Below are 24653 nucleotides of genomic sequence, written 5' to 3' on the forward strand. Positions count from 1 at the left end.
TCAGGATGTGTTGAAGTGCTAAATGATCTTTCAAATGATCATGATCGTGACAGGAAGCAATGAACACATTCAAAAGGGAATTTACGCTCCAGGAAAAACACTGCGACGTGAATTATGATGGAGACACATTTGTATTTTCTGGACTTTTGTCTAATCTTGGCTGTTTTTTGTTTCCCCTCTTTTGTCGACAACTTATTTCAATGAAACCATGATGGATCTGCCACTGCTCGTTAATGCGCAAGCACACTTTATTCTAAAAGCTGTAAGATGAATGATACAGAAAAACAGTTCCAGTTTTTCCTCCCAAACTCTGGTCGAGTAGAAGTTTACAGTGGAAGGAAACGAATATACTCATACAGTCTTTCGGGGTCGTCGCCATCTTGTTTTTTTTTTTTTTTACTTATCGCCATCTTGTTTTTTTTTTGCAACCATACATGAAACGAGAGAGTGGAGCTCAGGACAAGCGAACGCTGAATAAAACATTTAAAGTCAACGAAAATGTCAAAATGAACTAGAAAACACACTAGAAAAAGAGTTAAAGTGATAAAATAATACACTTGAAGACTTGTAACTACAGCGATTGAGAGCAACACTCATGTTAACAATACCCCCCCCCCCCCCCCCCTTCCCTCCTGGCAATTAGAAATAGACTTGGAGGTTTCTGCCTGGTCTGAACCCTAAAACAGTCTCTTGAAGCTCTGTCCCAAAGTGAGCGATGGCCAAAATGTCCTCACTTTCCAAAATGCCCAAACTTTAAAAGGTAAAAAAGTGTACACTTGCACACGTGTGTGATTCCCAACACAAGTGCACATGCACAGAAAGTTACAGCTCTCTGGGGTACGATTGACTCCAGACATCGTTCCTTTATCTGTGATTGACTTTGGCAAACACAGTGAGTCTACATGTATTCATGAATGAACACAAATATAGTAGTATTACTCATACAGAAGCGAAGTCTGTAGCAGCTCATTAAGGATAAGGAAGTAAAGCCAATGTCAACTCGCTCAGTCAAATAAGGTCACTATCATAAGGGTAAAAAAAAACAAAAACTGTGTATAAGAGAAATGTACTCAACACTGTATGCCACACAATCCACGGTTTCACTTTAAAACTTGAGATCTGTGTCAACTTCTCTTGGAGCCTTTACAGTAGACTCCTGTAAAGCAGCAGCAGTTGTTGCCTCAGATAAAAACGGACATCTTCTGCATTATGTCTCGGTAATTCAAGCCTACTAGATGCAACTTTTTGAGCGACTGCAGGGGGAAAAAGTGGTTTGGCAAATGCTCCGCGATCTGTTGAATGTAGAGTTTGTTTGAGGGGTGAGAAAATATGTCATTTCGGAGTCGTGGTTTATTCCAACGTAAGAGAGTGCGCACCAATGAGAGGCAGTTACGCTCCACCCTACCTGCCTCCTTTCCGCCCCCCCTTTTCCATCCACATACTCACTGCTGAACGCGACCTGCCGCCTGCCACATCTGGAGACGCTGCCCGAACACGAGAAACTTCAACTTTTTTTTGCGTTTATTCTGCGCAGATACAATCAGGCGTGTGCGCACTGTCAATCCGTCCTTGTGCATGTTGCTTTCTCGAGATAGTAAGTAGACATTCTTTAAGCCAAGTTGGCGTTTCTCTCTTTCTCTGAGCGGTTTTTTTTTTTCTTCGGTTTTTTTTTCGTTTTTTTTTTTTTTTAACACATCACCATTGGTAAACAGAGCCCATTTATTTCTGGAGTGTCATACATTCAGTTACTGGTGTAATTGCCACGCTAGCTTGTGTTGTAGTTGAACGCGGTTTCTGGAAATAGCGTGACACAGTTCCACGTTGTGTTTTCGTGCGTAAAAAAAGAAGGAAAGCGCAGCGCAGCGGTGCGTTGAATGAGTGGATTTACGCAAATTAATCCAGCAAATCTATATATATATAAAAAAAGTTTGCTATCACACCCTCTGCCCTGTCCCGCAATTATTTGTTGTGTTATTAAATGATACATTTAAACTGCCGCTGCACGACAGCACATGGGTGCGTTGATGCTGACGTGAGTCAGGCGGAATCAAAGTGAGAAATTCAACAGCGCCTTGGTGATGGAGTGATACATGTCAGGCTTATTTTGTGCCCAACGCTGCTCTAACATTGCGGAAGAGAGGACTGGGATAAGCCATAAGGCGCACGGCTCCATACTGAAGTGTTTAAGTTAGTCTGAGGGGAAATTTAAAAGACCTAAAAATACAGCGTCGGTTTCTTCCCTACAAAGACTCATTTGAACTTCCCACCGCAGAGCGAGAGCGACATAAATAGTTCTGACATGTGGATGTAATTTCAGAAGAGGAGAAAAGACAGATGCAGAGAAATAAAGAGAGCGCGGCTGAGCGTGAGCATAGAGCAGATTATAGGAAATTAAATCGAGGGCAGAGCGAGGCGATTACAGAGTTATGATTTCACAAGCCGCCATACACACAGAGCAGCCAGATGGAGTGAAACAACACAACTCGCTCCACTTTGAAGAGAGTTAAATCAATTAAATCATTTCATCTGAGCATCATCAGCGTCTGTTGGAGCCCCGCAAGGACCCTTGAAGTTAGCGTTGCCTCAGGCCAATTATGGGATCCGCGCTGCTCTTCCACAATCTGGACTTTCTTCTCATCTCACTACTCAGTGGTTTATTTCTGGTAAGTGTTTTTTTTTTAAATTTCTTCTCTTCTTCATTCATGTAATAACCGACATGCTATTTCAATGCTGCATGAGTTAACTGTGAGCCTCCTCTGCGCACACATCACTGACAGCATGTCAAGGAGATCTGATGGATAATGCAAAGACACCTGGGGGTTTCAAATCAGACCAAACGTGCATGGTGTATAGCATATCTACACCATTCACTCTCAGCTTTGACATTTCCATAGCATCTTCGCATCTCTTGGAGAAAGATGAATGTAGCACTGCGTTTGAGTTTAATTCAGGAAAGGTGTTGACCTCCAGATTGAAAGACAAGACAGATATCCAAAGCTTCACACACACCCTCGCACCTCTAATTGTCTCCGTGCTGCACATCCCGCTTTGTGGGCCCGCTGACCAATGCAGGCCGAATGGCATGCGAGCATCAACTGGCGACAACGCCTTGTATCGACCCCCTCATATTGACATGTTGCACTGTGCTGACGGGGATGACCACCAGCAGCTGTGATGAGTGATTACACTCTTGTTCCCAAAAAAAAAAGAAAGAAAGAAGAAGAAGAAGCGGCGCCTGGAGACCTAGTTCCTGTAATAGGCAAGGCAGTGTGTCTCCTGCGGGCCGTTTCGAGCTCTCACCTGACCCGAGCCCCAATTCTTGCAATCAGAATGGGAGTGAAAATGTCATTCGGAACTCCAGCGGCGCCTGAACAGTTCCACTCCTCCGATTCACACGGCTGTAATGATTTACTTTCACCCAGACATTGTGATTTATAATTGCGCTCTTGAATATTGCCATAGCTGTATTCGGAGGGACCGCTGCCATCACACACACACACACACACACACACACACACTGCACCAAGTCGGTTCTGTGTGTTTTGGCCGAGGCTGTTGTGCATTCAACAGGCAGTCCGCCCAGGCTCTGAGGTACAGTGCCTTTTCCCAGTGATGTGGTCCATCACTGTACCGCGGTGGACCTCGAGGCTCATTGGTTCAGATGGCAGAGGAAAACAATTATAACATTGCTGTGTATTTATAGCTGATTCAACATTCAGTCGTTAAAAGGCTGTGTCTGTGCGTGGTGTTTACCCGTTTTTCTAATTTTGGTGTTTGCTTAGTCTTCCCCCTCCACAAAAAACATATTTTTTTTTTTTCCAAACTGCGACCAAACCTTATATTTCACTGAAAGCCAAAGATGACAGTGGAAAAGTGTGTGTGTCTCTGTTCAAAGCAAGAATGCATTTTTAATGTAGACGTACAAACGACAGGACTCTGCCATTTCCCAGAGACTTTGCATACAAATTATGATATCAAGGTATCGTAGATACAAATATAGAGGGATGCAGTATCTGACTTTTTCAGCCCTGATACCTGAGTGTTGGGTATCGACCAATCAAGAGCAATGAAGTGTTAAATCAATAAGCTGTATGCCTCACTGTGTGGTCGTGACTGCTCAGTCTCTTATCTGTAAGGCAACATCAGGCTTGACACTTTGCAAAATAACATGTAACAAATAAACAAATGTACTGAATAGTTGTTTGTTGTTAAAACAATAAATCTTGCACGAGCAACTTTGGTAAAACAATTCAAACTGTAACCCTTTTTAATGCAGCAACCATTTGAATTGGAATTATAGTCATTGAGTGTAACAGGCAGTATTTGATACCTGTATCACTGCATCCCTGCAAATATTCACCAACAAGTTGAGATAGTGGCTGTTATCCCAACAAAAATGTACCTCAACAACACGAGAATAAATAGACTCTTTGCATTGTGACGCAGTAACACCCAATTACGACTTTTAATTATTAAGTGGAAGCACTGCTTGAGCAAACCTTGTAAGCATTTGATTTCTCCCTCATGACTTGTTTCCCTCCCTGATGACTGGCATGCGTCTCGCTGGAGGCACTAGAGTGGTATCTGTCCCATACCCCAGCGTTATGTCTGCACTGTCAACACGGTCATGTTTTCTATAGTGAACTAGTTGGTTTAGTCTAGTTTTACCAGATGTTGAAAGTATATGTTCACTACTTCAGCCAAACCGTCTTTTTTTTGTGTGTGTGTGCAGAGAAACAGCAGCTCGGTTCTTCAGTGCGGCGGAAATGTTTAGATTACGTTTCTAGAATACTTAAAACCACAGGATGGAGATTGTAATCTACAGTGTCATCCTTTGGGGATAGATGTTGCATGAAATGCAAAAATATTTGCTTTAAATTATTCCCTTTTATCCAGAGTTCATCATTAAAAGCCTCTTAGAGTTGATGGCCTTTAAAAACACACACTGCCACTTGGAAGAAAGTGTTAGAATAGCGATACCCATCTCAAATTACCCTCAGTGGAATTTCATAACAGAGATTAGAGTGCAAGATAATCTCATCTCAGTCTGTCTCTAGTAATTAGGGGCAGCAGATTACTTCTCTCTAATTCATGTGAACTGCTGGTGCCTTTGTGAAACAGGACATGCAAAAATGCATTTTAATAATAAAGCTTTTTAACTGATCTCTGGTTTGACTTAGTTTGTGTGTGTTTGTCTGAAGGAGCATGAAATGAAGCATCTCCGTATTCTCTTTGAATTAGATTTACTCTGTGACGTCATGCAGACCTCATTGCCACAAACAGTCCCTAATAAGATGAGCAATACTTCATTATAGTCAGTATTATTCTTTATTTTCTCTCTGTGTAAACGTGTCGAAGCAAACATGCTCATTAATTTAACACATTTCATCCACTCAAAGACTTCAAAGATTCTTTTTTTTCAGTAAAATAATTTGAAGTGTTTTTTGGATCAATACTTTTTCTCTTTCGGCTGTTTTGATCTAATGTGGGTTTTTTTTTTATAAAAGGAAAATGAATTCATGGTTCGATTTAGTTCGATCGAACAAACCCTGTTGGACACCAGTGTATTGACCACTTCCTCTCATGTTTTAATTTATTTACTCGGAAACTTCAAAACGGTTTGGGAGTGGGCTTCATTTCAACTCCTTCTCTGTTCAGACCCCATTAAGGCCCAGAGGGACAACAAAGCGCTGCCAGGATCAATTGGCTCTCCTCGATGTGCATTACTGTCAACCGTCATTTCTTCCCCACCACCACATAGACCTCCTGTACATTCCAAGGCTTACTCTTTGATTATGATTATGTGTTGTTTGATGCACGGCCGGGCATTTGTGTGATAGCAGTGTGAGGTGCGTGATCACCAGGATGTGTAAACTTTTAAAACGCCTTTCAAAAGCGTGTACATGTGCTCGTGGTATTTTCTTTTCTTGCTCAAAATGAACAAAACAGCCCTTAACTAAGGCTTCTTCTAAAGAAAATCTATTTATCCCGGGCTTTTCTGCTCGGCTTAACCACTCATTGCTGAACATCAGAAAGGCTTTTACCGTATATTGACCTTTGTCCCTTTTGCAGTCAGTTGCCTGTTAATTAATTTACCAATCGGAGCTCACTGCACCGCTGCTCACCAAAACAATGACACAACTGTCAATCTTAACACAGTGTAGTATCTTACTTCATCCAGTTAGTTCAAGTTGAGCAGCTGAGGATCGAGCAAATTGGAGCCCTCGCATGGCTGGCAGCTACAGTCCAGGCCATCTGGCCATGTAAATCTAGCAAAATTCGCACCAGAAAAAAACAAAACAAAAAACAAGCAGACAAAATAGCCATGACAATCTAGCATCTGGGCTGATAATGAGCGTCGTGAATGCATTTTAAACCTATCAATGCCAGATTATTTTGTAACTTTTTCGGTACCTTGGGATATTTGTATCGTGACAATATATTGTGATCAGCATTGTCTCAGTGCTTGAACTGGAACTCTTGCCTATTGCTGAACACTCCTTTGGTCCGATAGCTGTCACGCTGGTCGGCGTCACAGACAAAAGAGGCGGCGAGCTTAAAAACGAGCCCCAGGATTGTGACAAGTTGTGACATTTGACTCAGGATGAAGCATTTTTAGATTGCTTTAATTAGGCGCAGAGGTAAGGGTCTTCTACTCCCTCTGTGTTTCCAGAGTACAGGGCCCTAATGCTCACGCTGACGTTGTTTGATGAAATGGTGAATTTACTGTGTTCTCATGGTGGTGAAATGAAGGTAAAATAGAATAAAAGTTTGGGGCTAGCTTGGAGGGAGCTATATCAGAAAATATCATTCTCTTTGAGTGTAGCCCTTTCATTCGTAGCAGATCTCTCTCTCTCTCACTTTCTCTCTCTCATTCATATATATATATATATATATATATATATATATATATATATATATATATATATATATATAGACTGCAGTTTTGATTTGCAAGTTGATTGGTCATGATGCCTGCTGCTAGCGATAATTTATTACTTTATCGCACACCCTGTGTCCAACTATGCAATCAAGTGTGTTGCATGAAATCACCCACCTTGAGGCACCCTGTCTGCTCACACCTCCACCAAGAAAAGTGCCATGATCCACCAGTTGCAAGATGAAGCTGCTGCGTTTGTGTGCAGCAATATGACTAGCTGGTCGGGCTTTGCAATAATTCCATCTATTTACTATCGTCTTGTTCGGGGGTCATGGGGTCAGCGGGCCGAGGAGGGTTTTCCAGACGTCCCTCTCCACATCAACACTTTCCTGCTCATGCTGTCCCCCCCCAAGCCAGACAGGATATATAAACCCCTCCAGCGATATATCAACTCTCTTATCTTTGTTTCGGTCACTAAAGCTCATGACCATCGGTGAGGTCGAGGACCTGAATGAACTGGAAAAGTCGAGACCTTTGCCTTGCGGCTCATTTCACTCCCCCCCCCCACTTTACGATCAGTTTCATTACAAGTGAATAGAAAGAAGCTACAATTACACATAGTTACAATACTTCCTGTTGGCCGCTACATGTTTAAACTCCGAAAATGAGGGATTTCGGTTCTTGGTCTTGGTGTGAACATATGCTGTATATTAAACAAATTGTCTGCCACATTTGTGACGGTCCCCGATAGTGGAAAATTACTCAGAAATGATATGCATGCATCATGTCCACAGGCCGGATGGGAGTTCATATGGATGTACAAAAGGTGACAGGAGGTCAGGAAAGCTTTTAAAAGTTGCGTTTGAGGTATAATTATGGATAGTGCTTAAACCACTGGAAGTCCACAGCTCTGGGAAGACACTTGCACTTCCTTCTCCAGTGAAATGTCACATCACAGTCACCAAAACACAACACAAATAACATTCTCAGCTTTGACTGTATAATGTATTTGATGGACTGGGGAGAAATAGAAATATATTAGGGTGAAGGACTTGAGAGGGCGTATTCTGGTGCACATATTTACAGCCATCATGGTTAAAATGTAATGTCTCCAACCAAATAAGATTAGGTGGTTGGCAGATCTGAGATTGCCCGTTTTGCAATGTAGTTTTACAGCACGTGTACTGCTGCTTTAAGCGGCTCCGAGGTGTAAACTCTGTATCGGCTGCTGTGCTTTGCTTGTCGCTGCAGATTGTGAGTCACTCGCTGTCGTCACTGGTCAGTTAACATGTTTGCCTCAATTTTCCCTGGGATCAGCATGGGATTCAGCTCACAGAGGCAACTTGTAGTGGGGAAAATACGCTTCACACACATATCATTATGCGCTGCATTTCACTGCAGAGCTTTACAGTAGCCCAGAGGATTCCTGAGGATAATCTAATAGCTCCTCAAAACCCACATCTTGTGCAACGGTTATCTTCCTCTTTTTTTTCCCTTTATTGACTGACACATTGCTCAGTCTTTAGAGGGCCTGTGAGTCAGACTCATAACGTGTGTGTTAATAGGAGAGTCTTCAGTTTCACCAGCACGGTAAGGTTATACCATGGCTGTGTTTGGCTCAGGAAGGGGCTTGTTTTCTTGACTTACCGTGACCTCGGCTTCGTTTTTTTTTCTTCTTCTCCTTTGCTTTTCCATTTGAAAAACGGTATGTGTAACTGAATGCCACTTTCACACCTCACTGAAAAAGTGACACTTCTTACAGATAATGACGTGCCCCAAGAACCTCAGTATTTCATAAAGATCTGCTGTTTGGCTGTGGATGAGTTTGAATTGGTTTGGTGTTTTTGTTCTTAACCTTGATGACTTGCACGGGACGAGTATGTAGGAGACTTTCATGGATTCAAAAATTGCGTCTATTTACTGACAATTACCCCTTTTAGGTATGATTTCAACATCATCTCATAGAAAAATAGTATACTACATGATATATATTTATATTTTACAAATATTATATGATATATATTCTCATCTATCATTATATCTCGTATTGTTTATACTTACAGTGACCTCTTGCTCCTTGGTAATGGGTCTTCATGCTGTGCAGCGAGATGAGCTTTGTACCCACAACGCAGGAAAGAGTCTGAAAAACCCTAAGAGAGAGAAAACCTCTGCGTGTATGACGAATGCAGTGTTTACTTCACAAACTATGGATATGGCAGTTTGCACGGCAACATCAGTCCTGTGCGAATCGAGCTCTAATGATGCCTTTATATCAGCTTCGTGGTACCCAGTGATCCTGTGAGTGATCTTCAAAAGCTAACAGGCATCAGTGAAGACAACAGAAGGCATTAAGCCCGTGGATGCTTTGGCAAACTACATCTGACATTTTTCTTTCTTTCTTTCTTTCGCTCGCAAACTCAAATGTATTTTTCCCATTGTGGACATGTCACGAATGAAAGGATTTTTTTCCCCCCCTGAAGACGGGCACGTTCCAAGCTTCAGCTGAATGCCCGAGACACCCCGTACTTATCGCTGAGAAGTTCGAACCCCGTTCATCTGTGAAACGTTTGACACGTGTCAGAGTGAAAAGCGGCCTCAGTTATTAATAAGGTTGTCTGACTTCCATCTTCTCGTTGAGCAGGTCCAATATCAACGTTCTTTTCATTCAAGCGTCGCATCAAGATACTCTCGGAATAACAACATATCATCGCTCAAACTATTCTAAAAGTCCCGGCCACGCCGATTGATTGCCGGCGCTGTGAGAAGGTTGCGCGGTCCCATTTCATCAGTTAGCTGCTGTATCAATATTGTGGTGCGCACTTCCTCGCGGGCGATATGCTCGGAATCGCAGAATACCCCAGTGGAGGTGACATGTGAAAACTCTCAGGTATGTTGATGCCTTTGCCATTGACCCACGGTTCTGCTCAGCCCCCCCCTCACCCCCCACTGTCGGCGAAGGGGGTCGAGTTTCAAACAGGACTCATTCTGCTCGCCTTAATGCAACGCAAATTGAGTTATTATTCAATTGCCTAAATTATCAGGAGCAGGGAGAGAGGGATTTCACACATCTGATCCAGTTGTTTACGCAATTTGGAAGCGGCTCAAATCTCGGGCAGGAATACTCCCTCGGCACATGGCTTATGGTTGAGAGGAGGCCAGGTTTATGAAAAAGGACCTTTATTAGTTTCATTGCAAAACCCTGGGGCTTATGGGTTTGTATGCATGCCGTTCACAGCTCCAGATTTTCCAGCAATAAGTAAGACATCCTTACACTGCAGTACAGGGAAAGTCTCAGCCAATTTAAATTCAGATAGCGGTACGATGTTTGGTTGGACTTTTTCTGCGCTTTTAAAACACCAGCCAATGAGCAGAGACTGTGACCGTGGTCGCAGAGTCAAAAGGTTTTATGATGAATGCTTTGGGACTGACATTTACAAGTGTAATGCTTATTGTGTACAAAGGTCTGATAGATGATAAATCCTGAATGTTTTTGCAAATGTGTTTACACGAGTTCTTCCTCCAGCAGTGGAAGATATTGCTCATCAGTCAAAGTTCAACATGTCTTTCCCCGCCAGGCTGGTGACGTGTGTTGGGACAGGCTAACCCGTAGTCAGAAATAAGTTCATTAACAAATTATAAACGCAACGTTTTGTTTGAAGATAGTTGAGATTTCTGTGTAAAATCTGTTGGGAGTACAGTTTTACTTGATATTTACTCCGTTCACATTTTAAGATACAATAAGTAATCCTTTATTAGTCCCGCAGTGCACACCAGAGACACATAGTTAATACAAATCAGGTAATATAAATGAACAGTAAAACAGTTTTTTAAACAGTAAAGAAGAAAAGAGCACTTAAAATCAGTGTTTTAGAGTCAAACAACAAAAGCATGTTAGGGATTTAGTGTCATGCAAGCACAGGATGTTTGTCACTCAATTACAGCTGAACTCAAACCATATCTGCATCCATGTGTGTGCAAATGTGCGCTGAATGAAAGCAATTGGAAAAGCCGCCGTTTCGTACTGTGCGGTAACCTGGCAGTGTTTAAGTATTGAGTTATGATAATTCATCAAAATCTCAAATTGACCCTCAAAGCCGGAACATCCGTTAGAGTTAGTGGCTTATTTCGTTAATTCTTTTTTTACTGCTGATGTAATGTGGCATGGTAGTTTTTGGAAGAGGTCTTACTTCATGTGGTATTATTGATGAGGTTTTTTCAAGGATAATTGACATCATCAGGGCTTCAGTACAGAACCGTAAAAGCCTACCAAGAAGCTACATTCAGCATGTACTGGTATAAATATTAAAGGATACAACATCGACTTGCTTTTCCATGATTCATTTTTTTTTATAATGTCATGTCCACATTCTACTCATTCAAATATTGAGACATCTCACACATAGAAAGGCATATTGATTACCAATATTAGTTGGGGCAATAAGGCCCTTTACTACCTTTTTCCTGTTTACTGCATGCATCTGAATCTCCTTTCAAAACCACATTCACAATGTTTTTATGGCCATATGAAAGATGTGATTATGCAGCTTATACTTGCATGGAGGAAGTTTGGTGTCAGTCTGTGTGACACGATGGATGATGTGTTCTCTGCGGTGAAATTGAAAGGGATTGCAAACAATCAAGCATATAGCAAAGCTCAGGAACTCTGGTACTTAATGACCCTTCGATGTGTCGAGAATCAATCAGTTCTACACTGTTTCAAACCATTTATATCGTATATTATCTACATTTACACCCAGGGAATGCTTGTCATTAGGCAACTGTGCATATAACCAACTCCACATATGGTATAAAACAAATACATTTTATAGCATTCAGTCCAAAAAAGCCGTTTTTTTTTTGTTTTAGTGGCCGACGTTCAGTGTGGATTCACTTACACTATGTTACTGTTGTGTTTACAGGGAGCCGAATGTTCGATATCGACTTGCAATGTTCTCATCCGTGCCCAGTGTGTTTGCCTTTCGCTACAGACTGTGCCTTTTACCACAGACTGTGCCTTTTACCCAGTTCCAGCCATTTTCAGTCAAATGAAAACACGGTTCAAAGCCCTGAGCACCAGCGGCCTTGTAGTAAGCGGAGAGTGGAGCGCTCACGCTGACAGGCCAGTTGCAGACCTGTCAGCTGGAGCACACCATGAACACTGTCTGCTCCGTGTGTGCTAACATTATCTTTACTCGCGAGACAGACTGAGAAGCTTCATCTCCTGATATGTGCCTTGCAACTCCGTCTTGACTGTGCCATGCATCCTTTCAAGTTCCTGTCGTTTTGAGATGTATATTTGTTATCTTGGTTCCTCAGAACGTCCTTATTTCGTGGCCTCATGGAAACGGATTCGTGGAAGAATAGCTTTTTATGATCAACGTTTATTCTACAAGGAATATTAAGCTGGACAATAAATTGGAAAAGGACAAAACAAAAGTAAAATGTTATTTAAAGGAGAATGCACAACAATGTCCTCAGTGTTTAATCTTCCTTTAGAGCTTGTCTTTTTAAGTAGACTCACTGCATGTCGTGGGAATGCTTTTTCCTTGAAGTCAGGCTGGAAATTGTTCTTCGTGTTGTCGATGTTAACCCTTTCAGCATTGCTTGAGGGAACGACGCAACATGCACGTTTTAAATATCACATTGAAGGTCACAGTAACGCGGTTGCTATCATCAGAAAAATGTTGGCGAGTAAGAATACATTGAAAAATACATCTAATTCATTTGCTGAACTTTGTTTATGATTCCTAATGATAATAATGGTCGTCAGTTTCGTCTTTTCCTTTGCTGTTCTATGAATGTGGAGAGGTGACTTTGACCTTGCGTGGTGATTTTGAATAGTCTTTGTGCTAGAATGGCTACTCTGAAAAGCACCTCAATCAAGGTGACCAACTGCACAGGGTTCACTCCCAGCAGCCTCTTCAATAAGCAAATCAAAAGGGTGGAATATGAGTAGGCGATGAGAGACACCTTGAGGTGATTAAACAGTGCCTAATTTGTCTGCAATTGCTATGCTTTATTGGAAAGGCAGTCACAATTAAGGTTTTATAAAAAAAAAACACGGTCCTTGTCCTCGGGCTTCGCAGTGAGCAGGCGGCGCTTGGAGCCCCTCCGGTTAAAAGAGGATGAGAGGCTGATTGCTTGGAGTGTTGCCCTCTAAGCGTGTCACCTTTTCTTTTTTTTTGTTGCACTCGGCTCCTTCTTCACTCAAATGTTAAACCATTGTTCACAGCACTGATTGCTGTTTGTGCTCCAAACCCGCTGGTAACGGCACACAACATGCTTGCTGCAGAAATTATCATCATCCGTTTTCTTATAAGGTCAGAAGGACAAGCGCCGCCTCACTGGTTTGGCTTCAACGTGTGCATTATGGAGCTGGTTCTCACTGGTCCAACTGGTCATATTCTTTGCATGTGAGCCCCCCTGCGTGGGTCTGATTGCCTGGGTACCTGTGTTGAACCCTGGACACGCACTCTGGTTCACTGACTTCAGTTTTACGCTGATCTTTTAGGTATTTGACTTAAAGGCACAAGATCCTCCACGTCTGGCTCTGATAGTCGTCGGGCCACAACTTCCCATTACTTTCATTCTTAATAAATCTGCTTATTATTCTCTGAATTATCACTTCATCATTGAGTTCATAAAATGTCAATGTTGGGGGACATGCCCGTCGCATTCCCCATAATTGAACATCTTCAAATTGTTTGTGAAATATTCAGTGTACTATCACATCAGACAAAGGAAAACATTATGAAGCAACCAATGAATGTTTGACCCTGGGCATAACTGACTTGATCAGAATAATATTCTTATTTTGCTGCTCTATATGTGGACATAATAATGTGTTTCTGCTGATGACTCAGTCTTGAGGGCATAACGTAACAAACTTAAGCAAGTAGAGTAAAATCAGTCGGAAAAACTCCCCGCGGGCATCTTTTTCACAGTGAGGCCGAGTGTTCCCATTCTGGAACAATATTTTTTTGCAATTGAAGCGGATTTGCTGCTAATTAAAAGGCAGGAAAACATTTGTGGCGGCCGTGAAGACGCTGATGTGAATGAACAGAGATGAACCTTTGCGAGCTGGAAACACCACCTGAACCACTAAGTCCACCTGGCCTGGCAGTCAATTTCCTGTCATCATTGATTTATGAAAGCGGTTGTGTAGAAAAAAAATTACCTTCGGGAAGCTTTCAGACATTTTAAGGCTTATCCAGTATTTATTTATTTTTTATTTTTTTGCATCAGTGTGTATTTTCGTAAAAGTCTCTTTTAAAAATAGATGAGTCCATTATAAAGTACCTGCTGTCGACCGTGATAAATATTGTATCGTATCGAGCCCTACTTTCTGCAACCTATTTCATATTTACAAGTACTCTAGGCCAAAGTGATTTATAGCTATGTAATTAGCCTAACCAACAAACTTGACACTTCATTCATTATAACAGCTGTTACAACCAGATAGGAAACCTAAACCAGACACCATCTGAGCCGCAACGGAAAAAAATCATCTGCCCTCACACACAGAGAGACGAGGAGAGGACACGAGGAGAGGATATGAGGATACGAGACGCCGAGGCGTGCGTGCATGGTCCACACAAGAAGTGAATAAAGCACGTGTGGACTCATTTTGTTCATGAGAATGCTGCAGGTTGAATCACCTGCCACCTTTTTTAAAGTACAACAAAAACATTTCCTCCATTTTCTGGTGATGGAAATGCGCCTGAGTGCCGGAAATTAAGTGTTTAACGCTCCAAAACGTTCTTAGTTAAAGCACGAGCAACGCCTCCCAGTCACCCTACTGGAAAGCCGTCGCCTTGTTAGTGCAGTCAAACACTATCTCCAGCTCAGACAGGCGTGATCCGTTTAGTCCAATCAGATCGCTGCTCATTTGTAAACAGCCTCTTAGAGAGCCATGCGTCCCGCCTCTAATAGTTAAGCCCTTACTGGTTGTATTTGACACCTTTCCAACAGGAATTGAGCGTCAGGCGGAATTTGAGGATTTGAAAACTGTCCATAAACCAACGTGTGATGTCACGGTGACAAGGTCCACTTCAGTTTCTTGATCTCAACAGGAAAAGTGAAGGTTTAGTGATTGCACCTTGCGTGGCTGCGACCCTATTAGAATATAAACAGAAGTATAAACAAAGCATTCACAACCGCCGTTGTGGTATTACCGTGACAGCAGGTGTAAATAGGACTATATTTTGCCATAATGACACAGACACACACATACACACACAAAACTGACAAGATGGAAACAGGCGTCACAGCTGTTAATCAATTGTGAACGTCTATTTCTTTACAATGTGTTTCTCAGGTTGCAGAGTGTAATAGTCTTTTTTTGGGGGGGGGTCCATTTCCTCTCATGACGAAAATCAACATGCTCGTGAATTCTAATATAAACACGGGCGTCGTCTCATGTTTCATCCTCAGCTGTGATTCAGGGGATTACTCCTGCGCTTGCCGTGCTGCGACTGAGAGAACATCACATGCCATTAATGACACAGCGTGTGTCGTGAAACTGCACAATCTGTTACATCGGAAAGAGAGAAAAAAGCTCTCACGGATTAAAGATCTACTTTAAAAATATAGCCATACATATATTTTTAACCTATAATCCTCATAATCTATATACGAATAATGACTAGATGTTCATTTATGTAACCTATTGTCCTTCTAGCAGTCTGCCACACGTATGTAAACTGACACTTTAGTGACATCCATTAAGATATTACGATATGTCCAGTGCATTTGATTGCTGCATAAGCATTAGTAGTTTTTAAGCTTCTGATAAATTAAAATGCCTCATTTGCATCGCTTTATTGGAAGAACGGCTCATACTCTTTGTATTAAATCACTTATGTAAGGCATAAAGTGTCCTTCTCAATTTGGGAAAACAACAGGATCACAGCTGTCTGTGCTGTGGGAGATGTATGCTGCTTCTCAGGAGAACACACAATGTTTCCATCAAGGACAAAAGTGCTGTTCTTCAAGCTTACGACCAGAGCCGGGTATAATTAGGAACTAAATGCTGCTTTAAGTCAGAATGTGGTCTGCGAGCATTTCCAAAGGACAACCAGTCTTGTGGTTTGTGGTTTTTATCATCAAATGCAAATTGCACAGTTGAAAAGGAGTGGCACTGACTCATAGAGTTTATAATATCCAGGAACCTCATCCGCTAAAACATTCATGCGGTGCAATATGTCAAAAGTAACATATTCATGTTTTTTTCCAGATAGTGGACGGGCCATTAAAAACAAGATTCAGCAGAGTTATAATTTTCTCGACCCCACTATTTTGTGGAGAAAAAAATAAAACACACAGGAAAGTCCAGAAGCCCCTTGGGATCAAATTTTGAGTATATGCCAACAACAAGGAAGTGAATGTTAGCCTATGGTGTAAAGAATGGCAAATGACCAAAACAAGTACATAAAACAAACATTGGACTGTACTCCCATAATAGAGGCGCTTTACAGTGACCAGAGTAAATATTATCTGTATATTATTTATCATCCATGTGACGAAGTGTGATCTGCAAAGGAAAGTCTCACTTTATACGACCGTTTGCCTCAAAAATCTCATCCTCGCCGCCGGATCAGCAAACAGAGAGAGGCCTTATTGGGTGACTCTGAAGTGAGGGAGAACATTAATAGGTTTGTGTTTCCAGATAAAATAGTAATCAGAGATTTCATGTTGACAATCAAAACACTGAGGCATGACAGTGTGTGTATCTACAGCTCGTACGTATACGTCGTTTTTAAAGGAGTATTCACACACAAAATGGTCATTTTTCACCCCGTGTTGCGTTGAATTCTTTAACAAAACAAAAACATGCCTTCACAGGGGGAAAAAAAAACAACTAAATTTAAGTAATTGGGAGCCATCTTTTACAACTGCGAAGCTATATCGAGACATCTGTTTGAAAATCTTTACGATTTAAAACACATTGGATTTTTCCAGAATCACACGAAGGAATAGCGTGCCTTGTGCAAGCTTGAGACTGTGTTTTGAACATCAAGGTTTCCGCAGAGATGCATGTGTTTGGGGAGAAGTTAGCACACGACTGGTTAAACGAGACTTGGATTATGCTGCACGAGTTGTGTGAGAGTCGATAAGCAGATGTTTTCATCTGGGTTTGCTGTTATTAAAACCAAAATTCATCAAGACTCGCTGTCACGATGAAATCAAAGTTAATGGGGAGACGCATTCAATGTCATTTTTATCTTTATTACCGTGACATTTTCCAGGTGCATCAAAACCCAAAAGAATTCTGCCGCTTGGTTCCAAAACGTATTTCGTTCACGTCGGCGACGAAGATGAAGAGGCTGTCGAAATCCCAACTGTTGCTTTGGCTCTCGGCCAGCGACGGACTGAGCAGAGCCAGCTTTTGCACATGTAGTGGTCCTCTATTGCCACCATCAAGCTTGCCTTTCAGTTTTTAAATAAACGTATCTCCTGTTCCCATGTTCCCAACAGAAGAAACCCTTTTCAATCTTTTTTTTTTTAATGCTTATTTTCAGTCGTGCCACCATTTAAAAACCCTCAGAAACCAGTCTAAATGAGCCGGGTTGGACCAGTCTACTACTTGGTCTGATCTTGCCCCAAATTAACATAGTTTAACCTTTTTTGGACGTTTCTTTTTTTTTTTTTTTACATACTTTATAGCTTACTTCCTTCAATAATTCATGCTCTAGGAGCCTCAAGTAAGTGTGATGATTATTTGGAAATACTGAAACAAGTGTTTCCCTTATTGCGTTGTTGTGAGTCAATCCGTTGCATTACATCTTGAGCTTTTCAATTATTCAGCCGAATACATTTTGAAGCAATCTCCTGGTATTTGTTCATCAGGAGGCCTTTTCTGTGTGGAAACTTTAAAGACATGCAACTCCACAATAACGTCTTAATACTTACTAAAGACATTTCCTTGATTTTCAACGGACATCAGCACAAAGGTCACAACCATCTGCTTTTTTAGCAGGAGTACGCGAGCCTCTGCTGTCGTGGTTGTTCGAGCGTCTGATTGAAAGTGAGTTTGTTTTTTTGTACTTGGGTGTTTGGCTCAGTCGTGTCGTTGTTCTGTATTTAGATGACTTTTTTATGGTCTGGGATCCTGCTGATGAGATCATTGGGCTGTACTTTAACTCGCAAACCATTGTTGATGTACAAAAGACAATTACACGCCTTTGAACTCGATGCCGCTTTTAACTTTTTGGACCCTCCGCTTTGTGCTTTCTAATGAAAGTCTACCTCTCGAGCTCCAGCATTTCACTCTCGTATTCACTGTAGGGCACTTCAGGAAATGACTTTGGTCAACCACAACTTTCTAAAAAAAAAAAAAAGAGGAAAAAAAAAAAAGCAAGACTATCCACAATCTAGACTAGTTGGTAATGTACCGGAAACCCAGTGTCTCCACTCTATGTATGCATGGCATCCATCCACATGTCTCCGTTTTTTGCATTTAGAAAGAAATCCTTCACAAAATATTCAAAAATCAACAGATGATAGACTTAAGACATCTGTGGCACCAGCCAAGCTAAACCTTCATAACTAAATATAGCTAAGATTTAAGTTACTAAAAAAATATAGAAACCAGATGCTGGAATTAGAACTAAAAGTGTAAATGTACCTTCATTCACGTATGTCAGTATTTAGTCGTAGTGGTTCAACACTGTCTTGACACACCGGCCTAAAAACAGTTCTCTCAATATTGGTCTTATATCCTTGCAGAGAGCTGCAGTTTAAGTCATCAAGCCGCAGTTTGCGAAGACAAATAGAAACTTGTGGTTCATTCAAGTGGAGGTTGTATTCTACAGACCAGCGATGAAAACACACGCATTTATATGGTGTGTGCTTTTCAAATTTTCATTTTGGCACACGCGCAAAAAGCGTTTAACAAAAAGATGACTGTGTTTTGAACGAAACGCCGTAAATAAGAATGTCCATGTTTCTCCCCGTAAGAGTTGTGTTTACTTTGGAGGTTTGGACTCTTGCCAGCGGAGGAGGAAAAGTTTTCAGAAATAATCAGGGGGCACACTTATTACCCAGGATTCTCTTCTTTAAACGGTACATGATACTCTCCTATGTCCCTGCGTGCCTGCGTCTGCAGATGAAGGAAGACATTTCCCTTAGTCTTTGAGAAAGAAACTAGACCCCGAAACGCCCTCCGTCATTTAGGGTTAATGTTTCACAGGGGATCCAACTAAGCCCCAAAGGTTAAGATATGTGGATTAATGTGTTGAAAAGGCCGCTCCACTTATCAGATTCATAGGAAAAAGCCAGCACCGAGGTAAAAAAAAAAAAAAAGCGAATTGTAACTGACATTTCACTCCACTTTGAAGTGTTCGACTGAAGTGAAAATGGCCCATCACGATACAAAAAAAAACTCAACATGGAATATAAAGTAGATCCAGTAGTGTTTTTTTAATTTCCATTAAAACTGTAGAAACTCACAGAACCGCCAAACCACCAAGGTTAAATCTGTTTTTGTCCCTTCTGAGCGGTCACCATCCAGATTCACTGTTTCTGTCTCCTGTTTGTTCAGCTTTCACCTAAAGTAACACCAGCCGGTTATTCAGATGAAAATAGTATGAATGCCTCGGCAGCGTTCAGTGGAATATTCTATATTGGCATCGTTAGTACAGTAAACAGGTAGTATCTATCCTTGTTCGCCTGTGGCAGAATGTTGTTCCATCTGTGGTTGTTTACCGTGCAAAGCCATGAACGTATTCGTTCTGGAACCTTATTCAGCCCTCAGACTGGACATCCTTATATTTCAGGACTGCAAGTAGTGAAAATATTAATGGATTGAGGTATTGTGGTTTCGTCTGCGGCAAATCCAAGATGGCTCGGTATTTACGCTTTCATTTTAAGATCAGGAAATGACGCACTTGCATCAGAGACAATGTACACACACACACACACACACACACACGTCTTTGTACCCAAATGTCTCCTTGTCTCCGCAGATTTAGAAGTACTTCAGCTGCTTATTTTAGATTATAAAGATGCACTAGAAAGGGCTGAGAAACACAGTTAGATGTCTCTCATGTGTCATTTGTAGCAACCGACTGCAGAATACGGTTTAACTGCCGTTAACTAAGTACCTTTACTCAAGTTCTATGTTCACTATAAGTGTAAATTAAAAGGTACTTCTATGTATTTTAATGTTTCCACATTTTACCACTTTGTACTTCTATTTCACAGCACGGCGGACATATTGTAGTTTTTACCTTAGGTACATTTTGTTTTAATACTTTGCTTAATACTTGTACTCTTTTGTAAAAATGAGCATCCTTACATTGTTGCATTAGAGAAACAGAAAGCAATATACAGTTAAATGTATTTATTAACAAGTATACAGGATCAAATGTATGCCTAATCACAAAACTTAGCATTTTTAAAAGTGTTTGTTTTGTTTAATGTCACTCAGAAATAGTAATTTGTCTCCAGTAAACACAAACAGGATAAGAGCATCTCCACGCTGTTTTTTTTTAGATACATAATGGATGTCTTTAGAAGAATACATATTCATAAAAACCTCTTTACTTTCTCTCTGACCATTTGTTCCTTTAGTCTCTGATTGTTGGGACTAAATTGCCTCTCGACAAATTAATTTCCCATCAATACTGAAACCTGACAGCAGAGTTTGATTTTTTTACATCCAGACATGTAATTTGTGTCTGCAGCTGATGAGTGTGACTCCAGCCGGGGAGTCAGCTGTTCTGAGCAAAAGGTCTGTCTTTAATTTGTCCTGTTTGCTCTGCATCATTGAACCAAATACATACGACTGGGAGTTTTTTAGCTGTACCTGCGGGCTGCCGCATAGACGGTAGTTTGTGTTCCATTGTGCGGATACAAATTGCATCTTCCTGCCGTATTGACTCAACGCAGCGTGAGAAATACCCCATGTGACAGCAAAGAAAATCCGAATGATTTGCGCCATGATCTGTGCTTAGGTTTTAGCAGTGGGTTTGAATTCCTCTGTTTTCATTTCCACTTTTCCTGTCACGCTCTGTTAGAAATGAATGTGGTCATTTTCAATACAGTCACATTTGTCATTATCCAAAAGTGATCCACGGGCAAAACAGCGAGCCAGTCAGTCAGTGTGACCTATTAAAATGGAAAATGTTTCAATAGCTGGAAAACGTCGAGCTGAGGTACAACTCACTCTACCACAGTGTTCAAAAGCGGAGAACATACAGTATAAACTGTAAGAACATGTTGAGAATGAAATGTTTTTGTCCTTGTTTTAACTTCGTCAGGTTGGTGGCCCCTTAGTGAGTGGATATAATAACAGAAAAACAACCAACAAGTGAGACAGAAACTGTTCATTCAAGGAAAAAAACATTCAGTCTTTTATATGCTTTTGACAGTTGAAACATAAATAAACACCACTTTTGTTGCGAACACTGTGATCGGTAGACTGTTGCTGTCAAAGTACAATCTAATTTGACCTTCGAGATAAAGACCAGGTTGCCTATTATCCAGGCCACCCTGTTGCTATCCGTCATATTTCGTTTGAGGAACTGTCAGCATGTGGGCATTTTGAGGAAGATTTTACAGACTGAAACTGGATTTAGAACATGCTGCCTGCAGCGCTATGAGCAGGGATGCAGAAAGCACTGCATGGTTCGAGGGTTATGAAGCAGCTGTGAAGAGGAAATCATTTCTCCATATAAAGTTGTCAATACAACATTGAGTGATGATAAGAAAGGTTGAAAAATCTAATTGAAATTTTGTATTCCCTTTTTTTTGTATTTCCACCTGGTGTTCCTCATGTAGCTGGTGCACTTCATGCTTCTTTAATCCAAGAGAGAGGTCAGAATCTTTAAATCAGAGCCATATGGGACTTAAAATGTTCAGATACAAACAAAATGAGCCTCTGGGTGGATCATATATCGACTGACTGTTTAAATATGCTGTTTATTCATGCAGCTTGGCCTTCGCAACATCACTTCACTGCGAATTACCCTTAAATATTTCCCTGCATTAACTCCATACTTCTCATTTGCAGGCTTACGCAGATGATGTGCTGACGAAAGATGAACAGATCGGCCTGCTGTTCAGAGCCAAACGGAAGTGCGAGGGGAACATCAAGTCAAAGCACAAGTTTCCTGGTGAGTAAAACAACACAACGCTCGTCTCAAAGTGGTTACACTGTCTATGCTAACATGCTAACAGTCAGCAGGGATAATGTTTACCTTGTTCACATCTTAGTTACGCATGTATAAATCCCAATATATGCTCATTAGCATGAGCTAATCCCAACATATGCTCATTAGCATGAGCTAATCTCAATATATGCTCATTAGCATGAGCTAATCCCAATATAAGATCATTAGCAGAAAGTTCACATTCATTTCAGTAGTTTTGCAAGTATTGGGTCACAAACCAAAACACTGGACAATTTAAGAAGATAATCTGGTGTTGTCGATCAGGGAACAGTTCATCTTGAGGGAGACTTTAAGGGGACCTTTAGGGGGCCTCTGCATCCAATTTTACAACAATCCAGTCAATAAATCACATACATAAACTTCATAATGGCGCCGGAGGAAAAGTCAAGAAGTCATAACTAAGATATTTCGGTCTGGACCAATTGCAGCCATGCTGCTAGCATGGTTAAAAATATGAACGTGAGATATCCGAGGTCCTTTTGCAGGACCTGCTGATCTTTTTTTTTCCCCCCAATGGACATCTTTTGGTAAATCATTTGTTTCTTTTACCTAATTGTGATTTATATAAATTCTTCAAAAGAAGACAGATAAAAATCCTTCAGTCTGTTCATTGTTAGCGTCCAAAATGCCCTCGCTTTGAGAGACTGAAAGAAGCTCCTTGTGTAGGAAGTAGGAGACTTTGAGGCGCTCACGTGGAGGCAGGGTACCACTTAATTATCCTGATTAAGTCTCCAATAGTTGGATTTTCCAATAGCTACAATCACTTTATCAGAGTCAGACCATTTATCTCGGCAAAATAGCTTTCTTTATCAAAACAGACCATCACTCTCTGTGGCCATCGGGTTCATAATACACATAACGCACAAGGCAGGTCAGCTCAATACGATGTAAGAGGAGTACTCGGAAAAAAATGGCGTGATGGAGAAAGAAATCAATCAACCCAAAAGGTAAAAAAGAACCGCGAGAGTAGAGGGCACAACCATGATGGTAAAGAGTAAGAGTGAGAGAGACGGCAAAGGCGGCCTTGTGGTCTTGATTAAACGTGATTGTTGATTTCTTTGAATGTATTTGTTGACGATAATAGCTCATAATCAGCTGATGACACGCACCACCTTGTTGCTTCCTTCCAAAAAAGATAGAACATAGAAGTTACTGTTCTTGTCTACGTATTGCTGAAACAGTACGCTCAAATCAAATGCCTCTTTTCGGGGAAGGGGGAGGATCGGTGGCCTTTTACAGTTGAATGTGGTCTGTAAATTGATGGTTACATTATAAAATCGTTTTCTGTTTCCCTTGCCCTCCTTGGGGCTTTTCCGGAGGCTGGGATTGACGTCGTAGCTGATCCTGGGGGTGTATTTGTGTTTTTTCGAAAGCCATATTTTCCAGCAGACCCTCAGCATCTACTGTATCTCGTTGTGGTTACTGTCCGTTTCCCAGTTCATTGTCCAGAAGAGGATCCCACACAGCCAAACCAATCTTAATATTTTCTTTTTAACCCCAGTGCATTGTGGTCACATTTAATTCTTCAACCCACTTGTAAATGAAACACATGATTAAAAAATGTTTTCATCCAGGCTAAGAACACAAAAGCCTTTGTCGACGGTATCCCACCATTCACAGTGCATTGCCCCCGCGTGGTAATTCAAACCTTTCATGGTTTTGATAAATGTCCACGAATCCCAACTCGGATTTTGAAAAATATGACAGAGTTTCGACCATGGAGATCTGCAGGCGCCGAACGGCAGCTTGTGTAAGATCTCATTGGCTTATATAACGACGCTGTGCTTCTTCTCAAAGCGTATGTAATGAGATGACCGGGGATGCTAATGCAGAGCAGAGCAGAGCAGCCAAACATCCATCAGGACTCTCTCTGATGAGGCTGCTGCCCATCTGACCACCACCGCGCTTAATCCATCCTGACACATCTTTTGTGACAAGTGGAAAGCCTGGCGTCACACTCCACAAACAACCTCCAAGCACATGTGCAGCTGGCTTTTCATTCACATGATGTTTGTAGATTGAATTTGATAGAAATTATAGAAATGGAATGCAATCATGACGAGATTAATACAGGGCACATGTGTCAAGTGGCTTAAAAATGACTGAATACTATTGTGGCATTTGGCTTTCTTGATGAGGGAATGGATGAGAAGATTAGCACACTCATATATTAATCTAAATATGAAGATGCAGTGAGCAGCAGATTGGTGGCACTTTACATAAAGACTGGAATCAGCTAGTCTGGCTTTGTCTGAAGGAAACAAACTCAATCCAACGCATCTCCAGCTCATGAACAGGCTATGTTGTCTGTTTAATCTTTAGAAAAGTTAACGTGTGAAAACAACACATTGTGGACTTAAAAGTGCTGGAATATTTATTGGTTTGATTTTTTTTGGTGGCTGTCGTGTCACATTTACTGCAGAGACACGTGAGTGGTGTCAATCTTCTTTTTGCAAACACTTAAATACGACTTATCCAACTGTTGAGAAGAAAGGGATCGAGAGTACTTCTTTCACTGTACCGGTGAGTCACTGTATTTGCTGCCAATTGAGTGTAGTCAATTTATCATAAATTACATGAAAATAATGAATGCATTAGTT

General features: G+C 41.2%; 1 protein-coding gene across 1 annotated transcript in view; it reads left to right on the forward strand.

The window, feature by feature from the left end:
* The first annotated feature begins 2015 nt into the window (after window positions 1–2015).
* Window positions 2016–24653, forward strand: part of pth1r (parathyroid hormone 1 receptor) — a 38397-nt gene continuing 15759 nt past the window's right edge. Inside the window, exons 1-2 of the mRNA XM_068571040.1 lie at window positions 2016–2663; window positions 21894–21996. Coding sequence (XP_068427141.1) covers window positions 2595–2663; window positions 21894–21996 — 172 coding nt within the window. The 5' untranslated portion in view covers window positions 2016–2594. The remainder of the gene's footprint in view (window positions 2664–21893; window positions 21997–24653) is intronic.

This window comes from Clinocottus analis, unplaced genomic scaffold (genome assembly GCF_023055335.1).
Source record: "Clinocottus analis isolate CAN_PGR_092001 unplaced genomic scaffold, fCliAna1.0.p SCAF_11, whole genome shotgun sequence".
Classification (NCBI taxonomy): Eukaryota; Metazoa; Chordata; class Actinopteri; order Perciformes; family Cottidae; genus Clinocottus; species Clinocottus analis.